The following is a 19,441-nucleotide window of genomic DNA, read 5'->3' on the forward strand; positions in this document are numbered from 1 at the left end:
CCTACGTGTAGACCGAAAGCTGTCATTTGCTCCACACACGAACGAACGTGAGCGCTAACGCACCCGACGGACGACTGGAAATGATTGACAACTTGTGCACGGCGTACTGATATTTATTCCTAAAGTAGTTCAAAGTTTAAACGCGGAATCGTCATGGAAAACTTATTTTATTTTGCAAAAAATAACGAATTCTTGGCTTGTGCATGTGATAAGTATATTATTCCCTAATATTTTTCTTCATTCCGCTCGGAAAATACTCGTGACGTAATGACCGTGTCACCACCGTCTTCGACTCGTGGTGACACGGTCATTACGTCACTCGTATTTTCCTTCGCTGAACGAAGAAAAATATTAGGGAATAATATCTAATTATAGCCCCTTATCTTGTAATAATAAAATAATAATAATAATAATAAATAATAATAATAATAATAATAATAATTGATATAAGTATTATATAGAAATAATAACGCCAATAATAACAGAATCAATTTCCATGAAATTTCACCATAAGGGTATTATCGATTTCACTGCCCCATGTTTCCATGGTAACCAATTTTTGGGTTGAAAATTCCAGTTTTTCTAATATCCCATGAAAAGTTACTTTGATTGATATGAAAATAATCTAGTGGGGGAGTAAGAGACAGACAACACTAGAACCAGACTTATTGTAATGTTTCGAGTTGCCATGGTAACCAGTTTGGAATCGAAAATGTTACTTTTCCCCTAATTCCTATGAAAGAACTATTGATTGATGTAAAAAATCGAAAACAAGGGTTTTTCTGGTTTGCACGCCAAAAAAAATAACGCTCATTTCAATGTGAGATGTTGCCATGGCAACCATTCAGTAGTAAAAATTTCCAGTTTTTCAAAGATTCCACCTAAAATCCAGTAATCAACAGAATGTGTTATATCAAAGGGATATTTTTGGTTAGAAAGACCAAATATCCAGAGTAAAACTCCAGTAATGAACAGAAATATTATGCCAAAGGGTTATTTTAGGTAAGAAAGACAAAATGTGATATCCATTTTTACTGCCCTGTGTTTTCATAGTAACCTATTTTCGTAAAATTTCAATTCTTTTCAAACTGCCATTAAACGTAACCCCAGTTACTATAAATACTCTCCTAAGTGTATTTATCACCGCATGAACTCCATGTTCATTTTTGTTTATGTTGCCATGGTAACCATTTTGGTAACCACAGTTTTTTATTTAAAACCATAGACCCTTGAGAGGGTCTATGTTAATACAAAATTCACATTTATTTTATGGATTACTAAGTAACAACTTTTAACCTTTGTTCTATAATAATAATAATTGTAATTTCTTTGCCTTCATTCTAGGAAGAATTATGAAGATAATGTATATTGGGGCCATTCTGGTCAAAATTGTTTTCCGTTAATTTTAGTGTGTTAGAATTATTTTATATAGACCAGAAATAATTTTTCAAGCATTTTTAATTTTGTTTCATGCAGTCATCCAAAATAACTGTTATAGAGTATAGCACTAACTTATTATGCATTCATCGAATTAATTTTATGCCTTCAAATTAATTTTATGGGCTATATATATTACAATTAATTCTACTAGTATCTCAAATTAATTTTATGAACCCAATTCCCCTTATCACCCAATGTATTATTATTTATCACAAGCAGTAACAGTAATGCAGTTTTTTGTTTTATTTAAAACATAATTCACTGGTACTTTTTTATTTTATGGATTTATAGTTAATGACATATTAATGTTCATTATATAAGAATTTATTTTGATTTCTTTGCCTCATTCCAGGAAGAATAACGAAGACAAATTATTTCTGATTGTTTAACTAAAGTAAAATGTGGCCCTGTAGTGGTGCATTATTTTTTGTGTGACCTGGCGTAACCCCATAAACTCTATGATTAGCTAGATCTCCCCTTTCCATGGTAGCAATGGCTAAATTTGAACTTGGTGCCTGTATACCTTTAAACATTTTTTTAAAACCCAGCAGGCCAAGACAAGGGGGAAATATTATAAGTTAAATGTTTCATGTTTAATACTGCCCAGGGCTCGAAATTAACCTTTTTGCCTGGTAGTCCACTTGGGCTACCATTTTTTGAAGTTGGTAGCCTGCGCCCGCCCGATGACAGTGGCTGGTAGCCCATGCATATTTTGGATCAGGGGTATCTTTTTTCTTTAACCAGACAAGAAAAGGCTATTTTACAAGAGTCTCCCCATGAAGTGAATTTTCTAGTCTTTTGATGTGTATACTTGCACACCTTTAATACCCAAGGAAACGGGTATAATTGACGACAGTGGGACTCAAAATTTTTGTGACCTATGAACAACCTGTTTCACTCTCAGAGTTGTATGCAAATTTTAAAAGTCGCCATGACAACATGACAACAATATGGCCTTTTCAGCACTGAGACATACTGTAGCACGGCTAAAAATAGACTGTGGCCCTTCTGTTGGGAGGAGGCATAATTTCTGTGTCATTGTGATTGATACATTATTATCAAAATGCAACGAGAATGCGGTTTTATTGGCCATCGTTTCCTGTGCCTGTCATTCAAGTACGTCAGTTCAGTTATTGAAACTTTGTTGCAAAGTTCCACTGCACGGCCAGTCGTCTCCAGAACAAAGTCATACTATGGCATATTTATATGCCAAGCTGGGTTTGACTGCATTCATCTAGCTCGTACCAAAGGGACGGACGCATCTTTCAACCTTTCCGATCGGTGAAAAACGCATTTATTGATTTGCCAAAAGCCTGTGGATTCGCTTCTTTTTGCACAAGTGCTACATATGAAAAATTGTTGAATACTTACTGTTTCAGTGAATCCGCCATGATGAGAGTTCTTGAAATTGAATCAAAAACTGTTGCCCCGGGCTGTTGCCTTGCTCGAAATCGAATACAAATTTCGTTCTCATTAAATTACGTCATTCTTATACAAGAGTTAGCACTCCAAAGTCTATCACCCTGTTCATTTCCAAGTTTGGAGAAGGCCGGCATTTACATCTGAATGATTGAACGACGTGAAATGCAAAATTCCATTGCATATTATCCGGCAATACAGTACAGTAGAAATATCGTATATGCTCCAGGTACGTATAAGCTTATACTCACAAAATGGCCACAGGCGGCATGACGTCCTACTTGTTACCTTACAGACTCACATGTGATGTCCTGAAAAGTATTCTCTGCAGTAATTCCAGTTTCTGTCAACATGCAAAGCTCAACGACATGATATTGCACGAGCGAGATGTAGTATACAGACTACACATTCACCATTCACGCGCACGTTGACTCAATTGCGCATGCTCATATTGGCAGACTACACTGACAAACGAGTGCGCATGCGTGAAGTTATATTTGCAGCACAGATTTCCATCCCAAATTCCTCGTTGCTTACAGTTAATGCCCATGAGCAAAACAAAAAACAACAACGTCAGGACAGGGAGAGGGTTTATGGTTTTCGCCACAACTACAAATGCCACGCTGAAGATACGTTTACAAGGCATTCATTCCAAATACTCACTTGTGTGTTTGTTTCCATGCTCGTCAAATAGTTCCACATATGCGCAGTACGTTTTGAAGCGATGTTACACTGGCATAGACTCTCCACAGTCGCTGTGCCTTGTTCCACGATGGGCCTGCATTCGAACACCTCTTTTGCAGAATTCCCACAGCTTCAATGAACTGTTATTAGATTTCTATATAATACTTATAGCCCCTAAACTTGTAATAATAATAATAATAATAATAATAATAATAATAATAATAATAATAATAATAATAATAATAATAATAATAATAATAATAATTATTATTATTATTATTATTATTATTATTATTATTATTATTATTACAAGTTTAGGGGCTATAAGTATTATATAGAAATCTACAAAACAATTCATTGAAGCTGTGGGACTTCTGAAAAAAAAATGTTGTTACTCCTGAATGGTTGCCATGGAAACATCTCACATTAAAATGAGTGTGATTTTTTTTGGTGTGCTAACCAGAAAACCCCTTATTATCAATTTTTTACATCAATTAATAGTTCTTTAATAGGAATTAGGGAAAAAGTAACATTTTCAATCCCAAAATAGTTACTATGGCAACTCGAAACATTAAAATAAGTCTGACATTTGTGTTCTCTGACCCGAACTTCCCCACTAGATAATTTTCATATCAATCAAAGTAACTTTTCTAGGGATACGGATAGTTTTCAATCGGATTCGAACCCACAACATACGGCATCAGTCGCCTAGCTGAAAGGCCAGAGACAGAACCAGTCGGCTAAATCTCCACTCCCAAAAAGAGTGGTTCAATAGCCGCTAAGATATTAGAAAAACTGAAATTTTCAACACCTAAAATGGTTACCATGGAAACATGGGGCAGTGAAATCGATATCATATTTGGTCTTTTCGACCCAAAATACCCTTATGGTGAAATTTTCACGGAAATTGAACCTATTATTATTCGTGTTATTATTTCTATATAATACTTTATTAATTATTACAAGTTTAGGGGCTATAAGTATTATATAGAAATCTAAAAAACAGTTCATTGAAGCTGTGGACTTCTGAAAAAAAGGTGTTGTTACTCCTGAATGGTTGCCATGGAAACATCTCACATTAAAATGAGTGTGATATTTTCGGTGCGCTAACCAGAAAACCCCTTATTATCAATTTTTTACATCAATTAATAGTTCTTTTATTGGAATTAGGGAAAAAGTAACATTTTCAATCCCAAAATAGTTACTATAGCAACTCAAAACATTAAAATAAGTATGGCATTTGTGTTCTCTGACCCGAACTTCCCCACTAGATAATTTTCATATCAATCAAAGTAACTTTTCATGGGATATTGGAAAAACTGAAATTTTCAACACCTAAAATGGTTACCATGGAAACATGGGGCAGTGAAATCGATATTATATTTGGTCGTTTTGAATCAAAATACCCTTTTGGTGAAATTTTCACGGAAATTGAACCTATTATTATTCTTGTTATTATTTCTATATAATACTTTATTAATTATTATTATTATTATTATATTAGTAATAATAATATGACAGAACCCCATGGCCGGTGAGTGCAAGCGCGCCATACTAGCAGTATTTGCTCGAGTGCTGAGGTGTATTCGGCGACAGTCGCGAGTGAAAGGACAGCCGAATACACCGCAGCACGAGTGCAAATACCGCTAGTATGGCGCGCGTACACTCACAGGCCATGGTGTTCTGTTATTATTACATATGTTCTGTCTTTTATTTGCATCATTTATCGAGACAATCGACGATTAGTCAAGCATACTACTTGTCTGTCAAAGCTTCAGGGCTACCCTGCGGAGTTATATAAGATTGATATCACTGTAATGAGGCATTGAATCAGCTTTCACTGTTCATTGGTCAACGCTGCCACACCCTCTATTTTGATTGGCTAAACTATTGTTTACTTGTTTATCAAGGATGACGTAAGACGAACGTCGAAGGGCTCGAACTTCGAGGTCTGCTTGCGATCGCTCGCACGTACACATACGTAGCAACATGCCATAGATAGTCAAACGAAGAGAACTATGAACATGGAAGCAAACGCTTTTGATTTTTTTACATGTTGAGCTCGAAATTCTTCTAAATGATCGATACAAATAACAGTTTGAAGATTTTTACGGGAAATTTAAGAGTAAGATACGGCAAAACGACTTGGAGACCCTCTAGCATGTTTCGAATTTTCCACGCCGCGCTGCTGCCCCACTGCGCGCTGCGCTTCAATCTCTGTGTGGAGATTTGCAGAGACCCTGCGATTCGCGTTCTTCTCTGTTAGAACACGCGCGCCCTACAGAGGCGCGACGTGAATCCCAGAGCATGCGCAATTAAGAGTGCATGCGCGTGACAGTAGAATGTCTCCGATCTCGTGCTATTGTGTCGTTAGCTTTCGAAATGATGGAATGTTGACAGAAACTGGAATTACTGCAGAGAATACTTTTCACATGTGAGTGTCTAAGGTACCAAGTAGGACGTTTAGGAAATCCTTTCAGAAAGTTCACGTCGCCTGTGGCCATTTTGTGGAGTATAAGCTTATAAGCTTACATAACTGCAGCGTAAAGAGTATTTCTACTGTACATATTGCCAGAACATATGCGATGGAATTTTGCGTTTCGCGTCGTTCAATCATTCAAATGGAAATTCCGCCCTTCTCCAAACTTTGAAAAAAACAGGGTGACAGACTTTGAAATGCTAACTCTTGTATAACAATGACGTAATTTAATGAGAAGACATTTGTATTCGAGCACGGCTACAGTACAGTTTTTGATTCGAGAACTCTCATTATGGCAGATTCACTGACAGTCAGTTGTATTCTCAACAATCCAGAGTGTGAGTCGAACTTTTTCCTATATATGTCCATGTAGCACTTTTGCTAAAATAAGCGAATCCACAGGCCTTTGGCGAATCAGTAAATGCGTTTTTCACCAAGCTGAAAGGTGGAAAGATTAATTATTTTGTAGCATGTCAATAGTTGTATATGACTATTGCCTTTTACACTTATACTGGCTATTCCATTGAACACTCTGCTAAAGGTCAAAATCTTATTCCCCAGGTTGATATACATATGTAGAGATTTTTATAGAGACTATTCCATAGCTATTTACATTTCTGTGTCACTTTTTGCGGTTTTGCGGTTTTCCTAATTTTTGTTAGCCGATTAGCCGGCACACGCCAAAACGACTAGTCTTTGCGGTTTCCTTTAATTGTGAGTTGGCACACGTCAAAACGATTAGTCTATTGCGCTCGTATTTCTGGGCACATTAAGTCTCACTGTTTACCTCCGGTTGGTTAGCAACTGCAGTTTAATTGACAGCCGATTCTTTATATTTAGGGTAAATTGTTGCAATAAGTGTTTCATACGACGTTCGCACAATTGAGAGCCCTATCTATGTCAAGTAGGGCAGTATTAAGCGTGAAACATTTATCTTGTAATATTTCCCCCTTGTCTTGACCTGCTGGTATGGGTTTAAAAAAGTGTTTAAAGGTATACAGGCACCATGTTCAAATTTAACCGTTGCCACCATGGAAAGGGATCTAGCTAATCATAGAGTTTATGGGGTCACGCCAGGTCACACAAAAATAATGCACCATTACATGGTCATAATTTTACTATAGTTAAACAATCAGAAATAATAAGGGGAATTGGTTTCATAACATTAATTTGAGATACTAGTAGAATTAATTTTATCACATAAAATTAATTTGAATGCATAAACTGAATTCGATGAATGCATAGTAAGTTAGTAATATACTATATAACACTTATTTGGGATGACTGCATGAAACAAAATTAAAATTGCTTGAAAAATTATTTCTGGTCTATATAAAATTAATTCTAACACACTAAAATTAACGGAAACATAATTTGACCAGAATGGCCCGAATATACATTCCACCTTCGTCTGCAATCTATGGAGTTTCTTTGTACAGTAAATTTCTGTATCAGAGGACGCAGAGTCCAATAACTTTGACGCGGAGTACAATGACTTTTGGTGTTATTGGACGCTATTTGACCTTTGACCTCAAAACACCACTACGTCAATAAATCCTGGTATTTTGGGAATAATCTCATATTATTCTTCCTAGAATGAAGGCAAAGAAATTACAATTATTATTATAGAACACATGTTAAGAATTGTTACTTAGAAAGCAATAAAGTAAATAAAAAACCCCGATGAATTATGTTTTAAATAAAACCTGTGGTTACCAAAATCGTTACAATGGCAACATAAAACAAAATGAACATTGAGTTCACGCTGTGATAATTACACTTGGAGAGCATTTGCATAGTAACTGAGATTACTTGGAATTTGGAAAAAATTGAATTTTAAAACGCAAATATGTTACTATGGGAGCACAGGGCAGTAAAATGGATCTCATATTTTGTCTTTATAACCCAAAATAACCCTTTGGTATAATATTTCTGTTGATTACTGGATTTTTAACTTGATATTTGGTCTTTCTAACCCCAAAATATCCCTCTGATATAACACATTCTGTTGATTACTGGATTTTGGGTGGAATCTTTGAAAAACTGGTAATTTTTACTACTGAACGGTTGCCATGGAAACATCTCATAGTAAAATGCGTTTGATTTTTTTGGGTGTGCCAACCAGAAAAACCCTTATGATCAATTTTTACATCAATCAATAGTTCTTTAATAGAAGTTGGGAAAAAAGTAACATTTTCAATCCCAAAATAGTTACCATGGCAACTCGAAACATTAAAATAAGTCAGGTTATTGTGTTCTCTGACCCGAACTCCCCAACTAGATAATTTTCATATCAACCAAAGTAACTTTTCCTGGGATATAAGAAAAACTGAAATTTTTGATCCCTAAAATGGTTACCATGGAAACATGGGGCAATTAAATGGATATCAGATTTGGTCTTTTCGGCCCAAAATACCTGAAATTTTCAAGGAAATTAAACCTTTTATTATTCTCGTTATTATTACTATATAATACTTATTATTTCTTATAGAGCGCATTAAATTTTAAAACTCTCAATGCGCTTTACACAAAACTAATAAAGAGGTATATAACAAATAAAAATTGCGAGAAAACACCAATAAAACTCAAAGAGATAAAATCAAAAACATGTCCAGGAATAAAATGATCTAAAAAGATAAGTTTTTAACTGACTTCTAAAATTGTCATAAAAATTAACAAGCCCTATCACAAATGGTAAAGCAATCCGCAAATAGGGAGCACATACAGAAAAGGCTCTGTGGCCGTGTAGCAAACAGGCTGATGCAAAATGATCACACCACTAGACTGGGACCTAAGTGTACGACCAGTATGACGTACTGTAAGCATTTCTTCTAGATAGTGGGGGGCTTGGCCTGTAATGATTTTGTAAGTGAAACAAAGAATTTTAAAATCAATTCGTTTCTGGACTGGAAACCAATGTAAATTTTGTAGTTCTGGTGTTATGTGGTCCATTTTCTTCTTTCTTTATGTTGAACAAAAATATGCATTTCTGCGGGTATTACTGCTATCTCTATTTGAAATCACCCAGTAAGCTTCTCAAACTATGCTGTTGCAGTGCCTATATCTCTGAACACAGTCAAAACAAAAACATTAAAAATCATAATTATGTGGTGTGTTATATAATATATAGCCTCTTCTCTATACAGGCTATAACACCAATTTATTACCCCTCGTGGCCTTGCGTTATCAGAAACACGTCGCTTCACCTTTCGGTCTGTGGCCTCTGGGATGGGAATATATTTATGGTAACGTATGATCTCCCTCAGGGTTATAAACTGTCGCTATGGTCCTCACTGCCAGGTAATAGGAGAAGACTGGTACCCCTAGGAAAAAAACAGTTCAGTGTTATACACTGTTACACATATTACAGGTGTGTGTTTCTTTTAATTAGCAGGTAGATTTGTCGAATATTTTCATGAAAATTGAAGATTTCACTGTTGAATTATTGGAAATGTGCGAGGACTCAGCAACAGTACAGACCGTACTTCACGGTGAACCATTGAAGAATGGTCGTTGGAAAACTGTGAATGAGGCTATCGCTAAAAATCAAAAGAAGGTATATATAGCACATTTATATCAAGACAAACGTAGGTTTATACAAGTTGAAGGGGCTAGAGAATTGCCCTTATACCATTCGTTTAACAAAAACTTTCCATACCCTAAACTGCGAAAGTTGCTTAATCAATTTTAGGATAATTGTATTAAAGTTTATAATTCAGCCTTATTAACCGATATGAAAGACAGAGTGTTCATTTGTTGTTGTTGTTTTTTCATTTACCTGTGTACGCCTGTACTTTCTCCTACAGTTTATTAGTCATTCTCACACTCAGGAAATCCTACGGTCGGCATGGTTAAATGGCCAACCTAAGTGGTCAGAATATCAAGGATTTTGGTGGAATATCCTCTACGCCGTATTTGCAGTGGTTGTCTGTGGATTGTTACATCCCCTCCTTGCACTTTTGCACATAGCATGGCCTCATACACCATTCATCATGTCACCAAAGACTAGATTTATCTCATATTTGTTCTCGTATTTTGCATTACTATACATCATGCTAGTGCATAGAACCCCCTTTCTATCCTTTTTGCAAGCATTAAGCTTCTTAGTATATGAACTGCAGCAAGCCATGGAAATTGGTTTCAGCAAGTACATACGGGACGTTTGGAATGTAATTGACATTTGCAATTTTACAAGCTTGGCTCTCTCTCATTTCGTGTATTCTTTATCCCAGCTGCCACTGTCGGCTTTAAGCTTTCATACATTGTCTGTTTTATTGATAATTTTTTCAAGATTAGGAGTAGTTACTCTGGTATTTATTAATTTGAGAACTCTTCAATATCTTTACCTTCTTAAGAATGTTGGCTCCATACTAGTTATCTTTATTCAGATGTCGTCAGACATTTTTAACTATTTTTGCTTGTTTATGCTTGTGGTCATTATTCATGCGATTGGTATTTTGCACAATTATGATAGCGTAAAGCAATTACCGCGTTTCGAGGCATCAGAGAGCTGGAATAGGTAGGTTTCCAATAGCAACTACCTTTATATTTCAAACACACCGAAAGATATGATAACGTCAATATTTTAAATGCAGTGTAAGGGTGTAAGAATGCATTGATTGGTGAAGCATGTATCAACTGGACATATTCCCAACATGCTTTAAATGCGTATTTAACCAGACTCTGATTACCAGTCTTCCCGCGTATCTATTTTCTTCATCAAACGCTCATTTGACAATTGATGAGTAATTGTCTTTTTCAAGTTTTCGCTATTAATGAAGTAGATTTTCTGGTATCTGAATCTCCATTTTGGTGTGCGAGGTACCATAATATCTTTTTGAAAAGCAGGGTTGCTCCGTTAGGAAGGAATAGGGTTTATTTTTGCATGCTTAAACAACGCAAACGGATAAAGGTGTAAAACAAAAACTTGATAAGATGCAATGTAAAGGGAAACAATACAACAATAAATGGTCACATAGGTGCTATTTGTTTGTACATCAGAAAATTGGTTTCGTGCATTTTGAAATCATCAGATATTGTATAAATCCTGATAAAATCCAAAACAATGTTAAATGTCTCATGTTGTTAACTTTACTTTTGACTTCAGATGGTATAAGGCTATACTGAATCTGATGTGGTCTCTCTACGGCTCTAATTACCATGATGAATTAAATGTTTCTCTGATAAACACTGGTGTAAATGAAACCTCTGGAGAGGAATTGAAAAAACTCAACGTTTGGGCTATCTCTATTACTGGTAATATATTGTATGGAATGTTTTGCTTCTTCATAATTACCATACTGTTAAACCTCGGCATCGCTATGATGTCTGAAACCTACACGAAAATTAAGGTATGTATTTTATTATACTTGTGAACTAACACAATGTTTGATATCGTGAAATATTTCGTTTACCAAATGTAATTCAAATTGATTTGTGTAGTTTGTTAGACACTTAGGCAAGCTATCTTGCTGAACGACAGAGACCCTGTGATAGGTGAAGTATTAAATATTCTCAAATTGATCCAAAATAACAAAAAAGCACCGATTCATAGTTTTTGTCTGACAGTAAAGCCCTTCAACCTTTACATATTTGACTGCCATTTGGGATATGAGGCCTGACTAGGAATTACATTCTACTGCTCTTATTTGATCATTGCTTGAAAAAAAATTTCAATGTTATTAAATAATTAATTTTAAATAGGAGATTGAAAACCTTGAAAGAATATAACATATCTTGTTTCCCCTCTAATTACCTTGAGGTGATTTCACAAATAAATATTACTATTTTTGTTTACATCCTATTTTCCAGGTCGTTGTTGTCTGAAAGTGTCGAATAATGTGAAATAAAACGCGAGTGTTTAATTACAATTTACAGTTTTATAAATAACTTACTGCTGAACACAGATTTTTCTCATACTTACATATTTAAATGATATGGTTGCTTCACATATATATTACCTTCTGCTGTATTGATGTAAAATACGTCCCGGAGAGAGACACGGGTGCGTTATTTTTTTAAATACTTTTCTGATCTACCATCGAGGGTAGGGTTTCTTTTAAATGTCTTGAAAAAGGATCATGTCACTGTCTTACTTTGTCGTAAATCGAATATTTTTTCCCGATAGAGTTAAGATAGCCTGGGATGACAGCAATCTTCAATGTCAAACATTAGAAACATATTTCCACCCTCCTCAATCATCGCATTCCTATCTTACTCCAATTGTTTTGGTGTTAGTGCTACCCCGTCATGATGTCGATGTAACACAGACGACAAACTAGGCGAATTGAAGCGGCCATTGTGTTACATAATTTTGATTTGGTCTCAATGTGGAAATGTGCTCATACAACGTTTCTGGGAAATACAAGAAAAACAGCAAACCAATTTTTGTTACAAAATATTAATAGAAATTTGAAGTTTCTGACATCAAAATCCCGAAATTGAGGATGTTACCTTGCATAAAATATTTACCCACTTTGCATTTGACATCATGTACCCGAAGCAAACAGCTCACTAGCTATTGATGATTTTTTGCAGGAAAATATTGACATCGAATGGACTTTCTGTCGTACAACACTATGGATGGACTTCATCAGAGGACCTATCTTGCCACCTCCATTCAACTTGATCCCAACTCGCAACTGTATAATGAAAATTTTCAAATCGATGTTCTGCAAATCGAACAGCACAAGTCCAGAGGTATGTTGTTTTTATTTTTTTCACAACACACGGTATCGTCCTGCAAGCATTGTAAAACTGAGATCTCATCACATATCTCAAAAGCACATCACTATTTCAACTGATTTCGTGGTATCTATTCGCTATTATCAGAATAACGAAAAATTCGATTTTTCTCTTCAGAATGTTGGAGAGGCGGAGTTGTGCCACCACGGACATGGCGAAAACAATAGTGAACTGCCTTATAAAGATGTGAGTTGTGATATTCCTCTTCGTTCACATCATCACTTTCACCACGTGTTTGACTTTCTTGACCATTGCAACTTATGGTAATGCGATTTCTAACAAGTATGTAATATGCCTTTCTTTGACAGGTACTTCGTGTTCTCACCATGCAGTATGTCAGCAAGCACATTAAACTTGGGAGTCAAGAGCCAGTACACAGACGCGCGTTACTTTACCGCTTACTGTCGATGATGAAATTAGCGATGTCGTATGCATGTAAGGTAGAATTTGGGACAGTCATTCGAACTCTCGAATTCGTACATTACAACTATTTTCTTAGTGACAGCTCACTTTCAAGCCCTTGCAGTAAAAGATTCACCGACTTTCTTAGTTATATGAGATATATGAGGATGGATTGAGCAAGCGTTTACTTCGCTTTCGAAGCAAATGCCAACTTAACGCGACACTGAAGGATTTGATCACTGTCTAAAAGGCAATAATACAGATAAATTCACACTAACTTTGTTGCTTGTTCATACACGTCAATTCACAGGATTCCACACAAATAGAGGTTTGCTAAGTATAACAGGTCGATTCTTGACTGTATTTATTTGTAAATGCACTATTCAGGCAATAATCCATGCTAAGTATTATAGGATTTCACACAGTGGATGTGTGTGTTAGGTTGTTCATGTTACATTATTTCACAATACAGTGCTCTACATTTACAATACTTAAATTTGGTAAAGAGTTATGGACTTTTCTTTTCCAAAATATTTCATAGACTTAGTTATTGCATGCAAGCATGGATTCAAATTAAAATTTCAATTAACTTAACAAACTTAACAGGTTTGCCAGAAAATATATTTTAGAGTAAACGACAAGAGATGACATAGCTATTTAAAATTGGTGTGTGATGACATGACTGCCGTAATCTACGTTAATGGTATCCTGTGTTCAAACATATAAACTAAATTCCAGATAGTTTAACTACATTTGTAGACAACTTAAATAGCAGTCGTCTAGGGATCTTTCAATATGACGCCATCATAACTGTGATTTCAGTGACGAGTTACATATATTTGCCAGAAGGGATATTATTGTGTTTACAATTTCTATAAATCATTACAGCATGGTTTGTGCTTTTAAATTTTACTCGTATGCTTTTCGTGTTAAAAGGCCAAAGAAGCATTTGACCGGCCTACTAGACATAAAGGGTTCACAGGCATGTTATTATGGCAAATGATTAACACCTTGAATATTGTCTCATCCTACCAGCTGTTTTGTCATTTGACATAATCCATACACAACAAATAAATTTCATTGTGATGTTATTTCTTATTATATCGTACATAGAGTGGTCATCTTCATGCATATATTAACTTACTTATTCTCAAATATGTAATTGAAGAGTGTTTTAATCACTTACCAGATAATACAAGAACAAGGATTGTCCGCAAAGCTTATTCCAATAAGCAATTGAAGGGAAACGTTCAGCGATGCTTTCTCGCTCACTGCAATATAATGATTTGTCATATGTGAGAAGTCAACTCAAGCAATAATGATTCCGATAAAGTGCAAAATCATCGAATGGAATTCACGAGCAACTATATGAGTATATTAGTCTCACTTCCACAATCAGTATTAGTGAAAGGCATACATATCTGATCTCGAAGCTTTTATTGATGGGCAAAATTCAGGTTTTAGAATCTTTTATTATTTTATTTTAAGAACAACAGTTGAAAATATTGAAAGCAGCAATGTTATCATCCCAAGTGTATTATATAAGATACTTCTTATTTTCTGACGACAGTTTATATGCGAATATATCATTGAAAATAAAAGTTTGATGCAGACTTAAGATGTTTCAATGTTTAAAGTGTCACAGAATCATTGATTACACGCAGGCAGGTTTTAGGGAAACCTGTTGCAATGTCGTTTGCAACAACTGTATACACGATTAAATTTTTCAAAGGAGTTAAAGCTCTCGTGGATGTATGCTATGTTACAGCCGACATAAAATAGAGGATACAATTGCGACAGAAGAGAGATCGTGACGCAGAGCTGCTTACGCATTTCGTACGACTAAGGTTATGCACAGTTTAAGTTTAAGAGGGAAAACCCACGCACCTAGTCACATTATTGCGTCGACTAGCAAATTGTTCTTGATATTAGGTAATCATAAGATATTATATAAATCTTGAAATTTCTGTCAAAACTATAGTACAAATTCATTGTGGTAAAAAAAACAACCTTGATGTTAAAAGCCTGAATTGGTAGCCGTTTATGTCCTTTTCACGGTAACATCTCAATCTCTCTCATATACGAGTCAAGAAATTCAAAAATATCGTATCGTTTATAAGCGGCAAAGAAAAGATTTATCTTAAAGCTTGAGAAATATTGGAATCTCTACAATCATTTATTATTCTTAACATTATTTAATATATTCTTATTTGTTCAAAAATTTATACAATCGGACCCTCTCTTTACAATTATTTAATTTTTTGTCACTAAACATTGTATGATATTTATATTATTAGACCGACTCTTGCAAACAATGCCTTGCACAGCAATTATTGTTATCAGTTTTGTCACGGAAATCCTGACTCGATCTTGTTAAGTAAAACATTATTATCATATAAACAATTTACGTTTGTATTAAGGTGGAATGCACCTCGGTCTTTTTTTTTTGAATATCGAAAGTTGCAGCCGTTTTGAATGTCAAAAAAACGGTAAGTGTTATGTGATTTGTTTTGCCAGTGCCAACATTTGCACGAATTTTCCCCCCCAATTTTTATTGTGATTTGGTAATTTAATAGTCGAAAGTGTCATTTAGGAAAGCTTTATCAAAAGTTTAAAGGTAAACTGTCACCTATTCCAAGTTTGCCACCGTTACCATGGAAGAGAAAATCTAACCAATCAAAGATTTTAAGCGGGTGGCCGCTTTTAAAACCAGCGTCCTCACATGGGCATTTGAATACGAAGGAACGCACCTTTGACCATATATGGGCATATTTAGATTACAGGTGACTGTATACCTTTAAGTCTCTCACTTTCGAGGCGCGTACTACCTTAAGCAATACCGAAGGGATTCGATGCATGTCAGGTAGAGTTTGAAGTTACCCATGTTTACAATGGTCATAAATGTTTTTATCAGTTAATCGATCGATAGTTCCAAATAAATGTAATGTTAAAATACAACAGTGTCTGATCTTTTTTTATGTTGAAACTCACCTAAAACACGATTGCAACTAATTTTAGATGTTAATTGGATCTTCATTTTCATTTTTAATTTTTCTAAAAAGTAAGGTGCCATATAGTTGAATGTTGTAACATTACAAATTACTCATGAAGACGAGAGTATAACTTAAAAAGAAAAGCAGATAAGCTTACATTTGCAGATTAAACCGACATCACTTCACCATCAAATTATCCCAAATTAGTTCCAATCATGTTTTGAATATAAAGCACTGCACTTAATACCAATCAAGAAATGTTTTGTTACTCTGTCGGTCAACGTATTTTCCTGAAGAGATGTATATTGCTTTGCTATATAGCCAAACAACATTCTCAAATGATAATGTTCTTTGTTCACTTTGAGTCCTTGTAATACATAGTAAAAATCCAACTTCAAAAATTACACTGTCAGATTAAGAGATTTCTCCTAGCAAAAATACCAGTGGACATCACTCAGTAAATATGATGCAGTATACAAGACTTGGTAAACGTGGCCGCACATCAACAAGACACAGATAAGTGGAGCAGATTACATTGACGCTGTCGATATCGTCTCCATATGGGATTGTATTTGAAACACAACCAAAATCTTCAGAAGAGGTAAACGGACTCAACCACATCGCAGGGAGAACTATTTAGATTCCCTTGTTGTATAACAATCGATAGCCGTCAGCATGACCCTCTTTTTCAAATATTTTGAGTTCACTACAACGTCGTGTGGAAAAGAGAGTAGCCGAAATATTGTTTTGCTTTCACTTGTCAGTGGGTCACACGTCAGAGGGCCACACAATGTGCTCTCTGCTTGTTTTGAAGAGACATTTTTCCACAACAAAAAATTTCAATGGAACTACAGATTCAATATGCTATCAGAGTATTTACTTGCAAAGGTGAGTGTACGTACAATAGGTTGCATTCCAGTAATATACCAAAAACATTATGGCTTAAGCTAAATGTTTCCCAGACTATTTTGTTTTTAAGGAGCTAACACTCACCGAAAATTGTCATATGCAAGCAATATTACGCGTCAACGCTACTTTACAAGAGAAACACCTGTTTTTGTGGGGAAGACTTCAAAGACAACAATGGTTACTATGTAGTTTTTATCAAAGAGAGGAAGTTACATTTCTGATAGGTTTGATTTACTTAGACAAAAGGTTATGCTGCATTTCTTTCCTTCGCTATTACATCACTCTAAAAGGGAAACCACTACGATCAAGAACGCTATACTTACCAGACGACGATGGGCGAAATCCACCGTTGACAACATTATCTAAATTGCTACAGCCATAGCTATGTATAGAAAACACCACTCCTTATCTGCCTTTAAAGCTTTGCAAGCCCCTCTTGTCATATCTACGCTTCAACAAAATGTTGTTTGATAGGGAATGGAGGTGAGACTTGCCTGCCAAAGTTTGTTTTTACTCAAATTATTGAGTTTATATCTTATTTACATTTTACAATAATTGTGCAATGAGGAGCGTTCCATTCTTATAACTATGAAGTTCCAGTCTCTTTACTCATTTCACTGCAAGTTAGCTGTGCACCTCCATAGAGCTGCATTCATAGGTAAGATTATCATTTGTGATGTTCATTTCACATTACCGATTCCGTATGTTACTAGGGAACAACAAATTCACAGCCGATGGCGAAACAGAAAACATTTCGTCAACACTTTTGCAGACCCACAAAACGTTGGCCACAACGTCAAAAGCCCGTGGACTCTATTGTCAGCAATGTTTTCACCCGACAATATGAAAGCATACTGCCACATCCGGGTTTTTGGTCTTTACATTTTAATGAATTTGCAACACAACTTCCGGGTCAAAACTAGAGCTTATACTACTGTATAATTGGATACAGAGAGAGTGTACTTATAAATATATGTTTTAAATACAGATGTTCGTAATAAAGAAAACCAGTGCTTTACTAAGATATCGTTCCCTTATATTTTCTTTGTTCAGCGAAGGAAAATACGAGTGACGCGATGACCGTTGTCACCACCAGGCGAAGACGAATGGTGACACGGTCATCAGTATCTTCTGAGCTGAAAGTAGAAATATTAGGGAATAACATACTTCTCACATGCACAAACAAAGAATTTTTTCTTTGTAAAGTAAAAGAAAATGTCGCCAACGATTCTGCGTTTTAAACTTCTTTTGAAAAACTTTTGGAATAAAAGCATTACGCCGTTGGGGATTTGTCAATCATTTCTAGTCGTCGGTCAAGTGAGTGAGGAACGCGGCGCTTACGTCTGTGTACGGAGCAAATGACAGATTACCTCACACAACACGCACTTTCAGCGAAGGTTTACACGATTTTAAAGATAGCATAGGGCTAGAATTTAACGCAGACAAAGTTACATTATTTTTCGAGAACAATGACCGACCGAATTTCGGCGCGAACACTGTGTAAAGTCTTACCCGTCCGAGCGTAGCCTGGTTGCAATGTTTACGAAACGCACGATAATGCGACCAGCTTCCACTTCATGGCTTCCAAAACTTATATTTACGTAATTCCTTCTGATATACAGACATTATACTCTAACGCTTCCGTAGTTTAGATTATTATTGTCGTAGTCTATGAAAATATTGCTCAGCGAGCGGCGTGTATGAGAACTTGACTCCCTTTGTTGCAGTTAAGGTGACCATTAGGCCAATACGGATACGAAGCCCAATCATGACTACAAAACTAAAATAAGACTCAAATTTGTGAAGAGGAGGTATTTTTTTTAAGGCTCAAAAATAATTTTGACTGCTTTTAACAAATATTCACGTCGACGAAATACGCGTCGCCATGTTGATTGTTATATTGATGAAAGAACATCGAAGATTGACGCAAAAATGTTCCAACGCACTAAAATGGAAGACATAGACGATGGTCGTCGTGACGTAACGACCAGAGAATATATCCCGGTATTTTCTGTTCAGAGATGACAAACTTTGCTTGTTGATGTGATATAGAACTTTAAACCATGGAGTGATTTCAGAAAATCAATTAATGATGAAGTTTTAACCTCTAATTTTGAGACCTGTGTACTCACCGCGTAGTCCAACACCTCAGGTTGAAGTCAGGCGTGTGAAAATGCAGATGAGTGGCTATTTGTGATGTTGGGAAATTGGCAGACAGGGCGCTGTAGAAACTAATTTGCATTCGAAAATCGGGTGGATATTATAAGCCAACGGATGAAAGTATCTTTAGAGTCTGGATCAACAGTGATTCTATTTATATGCGGAGCATGTCATCAAGCTGGTTGATTTGAACTTTTGCAGAGATTGTAAT

The 19,441-nt window shown here is 35.6% G+C and overlaps 1 protein-coding gene across 2 annotated transcripts in view; it reads left to right on the forward strand.

Moving 5' to 3' along the window:
* LOC139123633 (transient-receptor-potential-like protein) overlaps positions 1-16,117 on the forward strand; it is a 62,066-nt gene extending 45,949 nt beyond the window's left edge. Inside the window, exons 5-10 of one of the 2 annotated variants that reach the window (XM_070689803.1) lie at positions 9,414-9,578; positions 9,829-10,541; positions 11,130-11,373; positions 12,560-12,721; positions 12,884-12,952; positions 13,075-16,117. In XM_070689803.1, coding sequence (XP_070545904.1) covers positions 9,414-9,578; positions 9,829-10,541; positions 11,130-11,373; positions 12,560-12,721; positions 12,884-12,952; positions 13,075-13,344 — 1,623 coding nt within the window. In that variant the 3' untranslated portion in view covers positions 13,345-16,117. The remainder of the gene's footprint in view (positions 1-9,413; positions 9,579-9,828; positions 10,542-11,129; positions 11,374-12,559; positions 12,722-12,883; positions 12,953-13,074) is intronic. The other variant, XM_070689805.1, reaches the window with a different exon arrangement.
* Positions 16,118-19,441: the final 3,324 nt, after the last annotated feature.

The sequence above is a fragment of the Ptychodera flava genome (assembly GCF_041260155.1).
Source record: "Ptychodera flava strain L36383 chromosome 23 unlocalized genomic scaffold, AS_Pfla_20210202 Scaffold_23__1_contigs__length_28996876_pilon, whole genome shotgun sequence".
Taxonomy (NCBI): domain Eukaryota; kingdom Metazoa; phylum Hemichordata; class Enteropneusta; family Ptychoderidae; genus Ptychodera; species Ptychodera flava.